At 40.6% G+C, this 9,330-nt stretch overlaps 1 protein-coding gene across 2 annotated transcripts in view; it reads left to right on the top strand.

Moving 5' to 3' along the window:
• Positions 1 to 503: 503 nt before the first annotated feature.
• Positions 504 to 9,330, top strand: part of PDE3B (phosphodiesterase 3B) — an 87,010-nt gene continuing 78,183 nt past the window's right edge. For both annotated transcript variants that reach the window (XM_044425566.1, XM_044425565.1), the window contains exon 1: positions 504 to 1,648. In XM_044425566.1, the coding sequence (XP_044281501.1) occupies positions 656 to 1,648 (993 nt within the window). In that variant the 5' untranslated portion in view covers positions 504 to 655. The remainder of the gene's footprint in view (positions 1,649 to 9,330) is intronic.

The following is a 9,330-nucleotide window of genomic DNA, read 5'->3' as shown; positions in this document are numbered from 1 at the left end:
CCCCGTGGGGTGCCGCGAGACTTACTCCCGAGGAAGGCGCGATTAAGTTATTGCGCCGTTATAGCGCTTATTTACTCCCGAGGAAGGCGCGATTAAGTTATTGCGCCGTTATAACGCTTTCTTTCTCCCTCTGCCCCCTCCTTTCCATTGGCGACCGTTAGGATCCAACGGCCCTCCTTGCGCTTCTCCGGTTGTCTGCCTTCCGAGACAAACCTGGGCCCTGAGGCGGGAGCGGAGCGGGCTGGGGTGCGAGTACAGGCGGCATGGAAGAAAGGCATGACAAAGTTGAGAGCCCAACGCGCCGCCGCCGCAACACGCGCCTCGGCCCGGGGGTGTGTCCTGTAAGCGCGCGAACGGCCGTTACGGTCGTTGAGCGCTGGGAGGCGACAGAGAGTTCCCTCCGCGAGCGCAGCTCGGAGCGAGAGAGAAAGAGATACTTTTACCTTTCGCTCTCCCTCCCCCTTTACCCACCATGCCCCGAGTCCGGACTCTTCTCCAGCGTTGCGTCGCCGCCCGCGCTCCAGCAGCGGAGCCCGCGGCTGCTGGTGCCTTCGGCGTGCCTTTCTTTTGAAAAGATGAAGGCGGCGGCGCCAGGAGGGAGGAGGAGAAGCTGACGAGCCCCTTTCCTCGCCCAAGCTGTTCCCGCGCGACCACCATGAGGGAAGAGAAAGACGCCGCCTCCCCCGCACCCCCTCACGGGCACAACAAACTTGCCAGCCAAGCTCCGGACAGCGCCGCGGCGCGTTCCGAGCCCAGCAGCCTGAGGAACGGCTACGTGAAGGGATGCGCGACCCCGCTTCCCCAGAGCCCGCCGCTGGGCTTCCTGTCTCTGCTCCCGGCCGCTTACCGCCGGGCGCTCTTCTTCGCTCTGGGCGCCGCGGCGGCTGCCCCAGCGCTCCTCTTGTGCTGGTGGTTCCCGTGGAGGGACAGCGAAGGGGAGGCGGCGACGGGGAGCCCCCGCGAGGCGGCCGGGCTCTTCCCGCTGGTCGGGCTGTGCGAGTGCTTGAGCCCTCTCTTCAGCCTCGCCTGCGCCTTCTTCTTCCTCACCTGCTACCTGGCCCGGGGCGAGTCTGGCGGCTCCTGGTGGCTCCTGGCATTGCCCGTGTGTTGCTACTCGGGGGACGTGGTGGCGCTGCAGTGGCTCCTGCTGCCCCGCCAAGACGAGGCGGAGGAGGGCGCCCCCCAGCCCTCACCGGCCGAACTGCGAATGGTGGCCGGGCGGCTGCTGGCCGCGCTGAGCTCGGTGGCCGGGCTGACCCTCTTGCAGCGCAGCCTCAGACTCCGCAGGAGCCTGATCGTCTTGGTTTTCTCCAGCCTCGTGTGGCTGGTCTCGCTCACCAGCCTGGGCTCCCTGCCGCCGGCCCTTCGGCCGCTGCTCTCCGGCTTAGTCGGGATGGTGGGCTGCCTGCTGGCGCTGCTGGGTGGGGAGCACTGCATCTTCCCTCCTTGCTGTTCACCGGGCCGGGGACCGCAGCACCAGCCTCAGCACGCTCACCCGAAGTTGCTCAGCAGCGCGGAGGAGAAAGTGCCCGTCATCCGACCCAGGAGGAGATCCAGCTGCGTGTCCTTGGGGGAGACGTCCACTAGTTATTATGGCAGCTGCCAAATGTCCAGGAGACCTTCGCTGCCGTGCATTTCCAGAGAACAGGTAAGCAGTTGCCTTGTGGGAAGGAGGTGAAGCATAACTTCTGTAGCAGAACTTCTAAGTAAGCGATGCTTCGTGCGTGAACATCTTGCAACTCTGAACAGCTCGGTGAAAGGAAAACGCTCGCGCACCACATTAGGCGCTCAAATCACTCGTGTGTGTGTGTGTGTGTGTGTGTGTGTGTGTATCGATGAACCTGTCCAAGCAAACAGTGATGTTTACGTTAAAGCCGGATCACGTATATCCATAGAACTCGGTTTCTCCTTCACTGTGTCTTCTCCAAAAGGGAGTTGTTCCTGCCGAATCCTTCCTAAATGGTTTAATGATACTTAAAGAGAGGTAGCCATTATTAATAACCTATTTATTAACCTATTGCAGCAAAAATTGCAGTTCTATAACCCCCTATGCCTAATATTTATAGCCTTTAAATGTTACATGATCCTTCTTGATTTTCTGATATGTGACTTGAGTGCAAGACAGCTATGCATAATTAATTTTACAGGAAGATAAAATCTAAACCTTATTAGACCTTTGTAACAATGCTAACTATGTTACTGCCTGAGTTTCTCTTTTTATATAATAAACTCTCAAAAAAGTGATGCATTTTATTCAGCCACTTTTTGTTACAGTATTTTAACTTCTGTGCTGCCAAGTTGACATAAATAACCAGGATGTTAACTAAAACAATTCAAGCAATGCGTTAATTAAATACATACTAAATTTTGGAACTAGTTTGGCACTGCTTTTATTTCACTGTCAGTCCCCCAAGCCCATGATGGGAGAAAAGTGGTGTGAACACACGGACTGATTTCTTTCATCAACTGTTTATTTAGTTTCTTTTGCGGTGCTAGTTGTGAGTTCTTTAACACAACCAAATAATCTGGACAAACTTCGCTGAGAGAAAAAATAAACACAATCTGCTATACTTTGATAATAGTAACTAGATACTAAAGATGTTAATGTTTCATTGGATGCATTGAAACAGAGGTCTGAGGAAAGGCTATTGGGAGAGCCGTACCAATATTTGTTAATGCAGATTCAAGTTTTTAAGCAGGTGATATTTGGAACCTGAAATTTTCAAATTCAGCTGTAAAGGAACACAAAGCTCTGAATGGTTTATTTCCATAGGAAGCTACTGACAAACTTATTGTGTTTGGGTGACTGAATCAAACCATTTTTGTTAGTAGTACTTGCTCTTAAAGGGGTTATTTGCAGGCACAAATTTTCTATTGATTGATCCTGGATTTATCTCGCTTATTTAAGAATAATACATTATTTTGCACCGGCAAAGTATGACCCAAATGGAAATTGTCTCTGAAATTGCTTCATAGTATATAGCTAGTAGTCTTTGGTATAGGACATTCTTATAATTGAAAAAAGTGACCATGACAGGTAAGTGTCCAGTACCAAATTAGGAAAGCATCTGTGCAGCTTCTCTTGATCTGGCTGCTCCTCACATCATTTCAGGAAAAATCTGTAACTGGCACCTTAAAGCTTCAGTTCTGTGCCTGCATACTTAGTTCCACTGACCTAAGTAGGGCTTACTAATGAGTAACCACGGTTTTGATTGGAGTACACAGCACACAAATATCAAACTTCTAAACTGAGCATTTAATCTGTAGCTGTAAAGGGCATGAATATGCTTGAGCTTGCTTAATAGTTTGTGTTAGTTTATATGTCCTGCAATCTATTTTAGAACTCTATTTTAAATTGCTTTTATTTTTCTAAAAATAACTTCTGATCAAAATTACAATGGTAAGGGAATTTACATGGTGATTTTATTTACATGGGATAGAACTGAAAATCTATGTTCCTTATATTTGTTATAGAGCCCAACAGTATTCAATATTTTATACTACAATTCTGTAAATATGTATTTTAAAATACAATATATTAGTTGTTTCAGAAATAGTTTGTTACTTTAAACATAAACTAATATTATACATATGCACAGCTGAGAAATATGTAAATAGATCGAAGCTGTTATCTTACATATACTTTCCTGGATAAAGCAACATTGAACTCAATGGGACATACTTCTGAGTAGACATGTACAGGGTTGAACTTTATGTAAAGAAAGTAAAGAAAAATGCATGTTGAAGCCATTTTTTGAACATAAGTTTTATTATATTTGTAGAAGAATAGGAATTAAACATTTTCAAGTGGTATATTTAATATAGTGCATTACCTCAGCATTCAAATCATAGGAGTTTTATCCTAGGTGTTTATGTTAAATTAATGCTAAATTAAATTATCCTATGTGTTCCTGTTCTTTCCCAAAGACCCTTTAATTATATATTAATGCCAAATCTTAACAGAAGCAATGTCTCCTAGTTTTCTTCTTTTAAAAGCAGTACAGAGTCAGGTTTTTGTTTGTCTTGGTAAATACATTCCAATAAATCAAGTCAGAGATAATTATTTCAGCAGTTGGATATTTTTGTCATAAGAGCAACATTTTGACGCTCCAATTTAGAAAAATACAAAACAAAGAAAACAAAGTATATTTTTTCATTTGAGGGAATATTATGAAAATACAAAATTACCAGAGCATTACTGAGCATATACTTCAAACTTGAGATCTTTCTGGAAATTGGTATATAGTTCTATGATGTCAGTACTGAACCTAAACCAAACCAAACAAGTAAGAGAGAGACATGTACTGTATGCAGCAGTACAAGCTTGAGTTCAGCTTCTTTTAACATCAGCTGCTTGAACATTGATAGTTCCCATTAAAAAGTATCTGATTTCAGTATCAGACCACATATATGATGTACCATAGCAAAAAGAACTTTGCATATAACTGATGCCTGAGAAGGTGACATGTGTTTTCACTTCTTCTTTTTATGCAGCTGGTGTAACCTTTGAAAAGGAACTTGTATGAGAGAGATGTGCAAGTTGCAAATGAGGAAATAACCTGTGCATCTCTCCAATGCAAGTGCATTTTGTACTGCTGCACCAGCCATACCAAAACAGGAAGTACATTTCATTCATGAATTGTGCTTCCTCTGTTCCTACCTGAAAGAAACATGCAAAGTTTATAATTTGTTTTAATTAAGATATAACATTTGTACTTTGTATATGATTGATATTAGAGGGAGGAGGAATAGACTTTGAATAACCTGAGGGAAAATGGGAATTTATTATATGCCCCTATTTCCTAAATTACTACCTGCAATTTTTCTAAGCATTTGAGATGCTGTAGCTTAAAAGCTACTGATTACCAATAGCATGAAACATGGCAAGTTAGTTAAACATAGTAAGGTACTAAGAGTTAAATCCCAGGCACAGTGTTCCTTGTAAAAGGAAAAGGAAAAATGCATTAAAAAGTATTACAATTGTATTACAATCAGTGTGCACAAGTTAAGAAGGAATGTTACAATTTGCCAAAACCAGATTTTCTTTATCCACTGTGGAGAAAGGCGCGATATACTTGCTTTGTTAGAGGTCTTTGTTTAACTGTTCAAGTAAGTATAATATAGGGTCAGTCCATGTCCCTTCAGCATGTTATCCCTGGCCAAGACCAATTACAGCTACACAGGTATTTTAGATAAGCATCAGGAAGTAAGATTACATTGGAATCTGACCTTCCCTTTAATAGGGATGACATTTATAATTGACAAAATATCCTTGCCTTCTCGGAACTGGAACTAATTGATATATACATTTATTTATGTGTTGCATTTCTATCCCTTCTTTTCTTCCAAGGAGCCCAAGGGAGCTTTCCATTTTATCTTCTCAGCAACCCTGTGAGGTAGCTTAGGTTGAGAGGTGCTGACTGTTTCAAAGTCATTGAGTGAATTTCCTGGTTGAATGGGGACTTAAACCAGGTCTCTCCAGTCCTAGTCCATCACTTTAAAAGCTACACCACACTGTGGAGATAGGGTATGTGAAAACTGATCCAGGTAGATAAAATATGAAAGACTTCATAGTTGTGCTTGAAATTGGACTAGCATATCAATTAAACACTCTGGAAAAGCAGCGTGTAGCAAACACCTCTCTCAAGAAAGACTGGTTTCCTTTAGTGGCTGCTCAGGTATTTGATAAAATATGTGTGTGTAGAGTTATTTTTTCAAGGTTTGCTGTTTCAGTAGGCTCTGATCATCTTATAAAAAAGAATAACCATAATGCACTTGATCAGTTAAAGCCTTTATTATGTTGGTAGAGACTAATGCCAAAATATGAAAGTACTTTTTTTACTTGACTAGAAAAAATTGCTTGGTTAATTATCTTGAATTGGAAATGTTTAAGCCAGGATTTGAGAGCCAGTGTGGTGTAGTGGTTAAGAGCAAGGGTCTGGGACACAGGAAATCTGTGTTCTGTTCTGCCGCTTAGTCATGGACTGAACTGGGTAACTCTGGGTCAGTCACAGAGACTCAGCCCAACCTACCTCACAGGGTTGTTGTGGGGAAAAGATTGAGAGCAGGAGGAGAATGATATAAGCTGATCTGAGTTCTTTAAAAAAGAAAAAGGCAGGCTAAAAATGTAATAAATCAATGAATGTAATTTTTTTACTCTCTAAATAGAAGTTTTAATGCTTGTGACTGGCCATACTAGAAATGATAGGATTTAGGATAGCACCTAAAAATCAAATTCCAGAAAAGGAGCAGTGTTCTGCTGTTTTGTCAAGCAGAAAGTATCGTGGAACTACAGGCATACCTTGGAGATACTGTGGGTTTGAAGTACAATAAAGAGAATATTGCAATAAAGCAATATTTTGGTTTCCCAGTGCATATAAAATTTATGTTTACAATATACTGTTGTCTATTAAGTATGCAAAAGCATTATGTCTAAAAATGTACATAGCTTAATTAAAAAACACTTTATTGCTAAAAAAAATGCTAACTGTTATCTGATGCTACAAGAGTATCATCAAAGATCCCAGCTTACCACAAGCACACAACAGATACAATAATATTAAAAATTTTGAAATATTGAGAGAATAGCCAAAATGTGACACCAAGACACTGAGCAATGCTGTTGAAAAAATGATGCCGATTGACTAGTTCAATGCAAGGTTGCCACAAACTTTCAATTTGTAAAAAACATTATCTGCAAAGCGCTATAAAACAAGGTATGACTGCATAAAAGTCATTCAATCAGCTGAACCCTTTGAAAACAAGTAGAATAAACCATAGACCTAACAAATCATAGATTTACAATGCCACAGTACTTCGCATTTTTACTGGTTAATATGTTAGCCAATTCTACTTTATTCTTGATATAAAGTAGCAAGTGCTGTCTGTCACCATCGTTTTTCTTATAATTTATAGCAGACTTTTACAGGGAACATGTCCTCTAATCCATGGCCCAATTACTACTTTCATTCCATGCTATAACAAATTAATTTGCTACAGCACAGGAACATAGTACATTTATGTCCCCTATTAATTTGTCTGTCTTTTACAATCAGTATGATTAAAGCAGAATGCTATCTTCAGTGTTCTTCAGTAACCAAATGACTGAAATTTTAGCTTTTAAGGGGAAAATACGTGTATGAAGATATATTAAAATATTCAGTGATTATCCAGTTAAAGATAGTCACCATCTGCTTCTAATGATATAACGTTTGTAGCTTTGCTCCTTCTGTTGCTTTGCCATATAATTTCTTTGATAACTTCCTGTTTTTTTGTACTTTTCTACCCATTAGTTTAGGTAGGAAGGGTCAAGAAGAAGCTTACAACCTTAGGCTGCATCTGAATGGTAATTTTTCTTGCTTCCATTTTTTCCTCATTGAACAAAAAGGAAAAATGCATTGCATCAAAGCATTGTATTCCAGTATTGCAGTTTGGATTGTGATAATACTGTTGCCCTTACCATAGAAGCCCGTATGCTTGGCTAGTGACAGGTTGTATACTGTACATTGCCCATCTTATTTCAGTTCATAGAACTATCTTAGACAAGCAAACATTCTAGTGAAGTGTTTCTGCTTAGCCTGATCATATTATAATTAAGAAATATATTAGGGCTATGTATTATGTTTTAGAAATAATACAGTAACATTTTAAAAGACTGATGGGCCTAATTTAAGTAAGGGAGTTACACAGATTAATGAAACATCATCTGATAGACTAGATCATAAATGCAGTCTACAGGTTCACAGTCAGTATGCCACCAAATACTAATTTCTTATGCAAGGGAGGTAAACAAATGAGGAAGTTTGTTTCTTTCATCCCCTGATTTGTGTTACTGCTTGTGTTATTCAAGCTTAAATGTGAACTCACATGTATACATGTGTCATATGTCATAGCAATGGTTGTGGCATGTGCAATACATGCCTTGAGTTGATTTTCCCAGTATATGACTGTTCAGAGCAAACATTATAGTAAATATTTTTATACTTTATCATAAATGCCATAATAAAAGAAAGAAAAATGTTCTAGTAGAGGAAATATGGTCAAATCCTAAATAAGGAGTGAGAAGAACAGTTAGTCTTTCCTTATTTCCCAAATAAGGAGTGAGAAGAACTGTGTGAAAATTACATGATAGGATTTACAGCCTTTTACTGACAGGGTGTTGATGATAAATGGTAGGCTGCTTGAGAACAAATATGATAGATTCAGAAAAATCAAATGTGCACGAGAAGAAAATAGAATTAAAGCACTGATATTCACCTTTTTAAAAAGTAAGAGGAACACAGAGGACTTGAGTGGGCATGAATACTTGGAAACTCATAGTGAAAACAGGACACTATTTGAGCTCCAGACTTTTAGTTATGATTTCAAAATGGGTATTTTCAATCTGATGCAAGACCACAGGATACAGAGATGTCAAAGGCTCTGGGAAGATCATGAAATGGCTTACAAGACCTTTTGTAGAAATACTGGAATCAGAGCAATTTGGTTGGAAACAGTGGAATTTAAAATGGAGGAATTTAAACAGTGGAATTTAAAATGAGGCTTCTCCTTAGACTCTGAGAAAAAGAACATACATGGAGAGAGGCAACATAACTGTATAAAGGAGGCAAGCAAGGAAGAATGGTTTGAAAATTGTAGCTGTTACAGAATGCTTCTTGATGGTAGGCATTCAGCTGGTATAATTCCTATTCTTTATCATTATAGTTAGTGTTTCCTGTTAGCTTTCAGGACTAACTCAAAGGATTAGAATTGATTATCAAAAGCTTAAATAGTTTGGGACCATGTTATCTGACCGACTGCTTAACCCTGAGAAAATAATTAAGTAGGAGGCACTTTGGCTGTAGCCATATTATAACCACCAGGACATGATTTCTGGGCCTTCTGGGCCTATCCTCACTATCCCTCACCTCTTCATCCAAGCAAGCACCCATCAGACAGTCCCCAGATCAGTAGACAATAAAATCTAGCAAGTTCACTTGGCTCTTTCACTGAGATAGATTTATTTTCTCTACATAACTAACAGAGTGTTCTTTCTATTCAATGCTGCAGATTTTCCCAGTTCAAGTCTATGATGCATTCTCTCCTGTACCTACTTTCCATCCCAGGCCCTCAGACATTCCCATATTCTATGACTCTCCAGGCCATTAGGGCAGAGGATAACAAAGGAAAGGATTCCCTATACAGAGCTCCCTTCACAGGATACAAATATGTGTGACCTCATCACTGCTGGTTTAAAAAACAAAACAAAAACAAAACTTGAAAGAACATTTATCTTGATCGCCATTTGATCCTGAAAAATGTTTAACTGCTGTTTCATATTTCTATTAAAAT

This window comes from Varanus komodoensis, unplaced genomic scaffold (assembly GCF_004798865.1).
Source record: "Varanus komodoensis strain SLA01 unplaced genomic scaffold, ASM479886v1 scaffold16, whole genome shotgun sequence".
Classification (NCBI taxonomy): Eukaryota; Metazoa; Chordata; class Lepidosauria; order Squamata; family Varanidae; genus Varanus; species Varanus komodoensis.
This window is presented reverse-complemented; position numbering and strand designations above follow the sequence as displayed.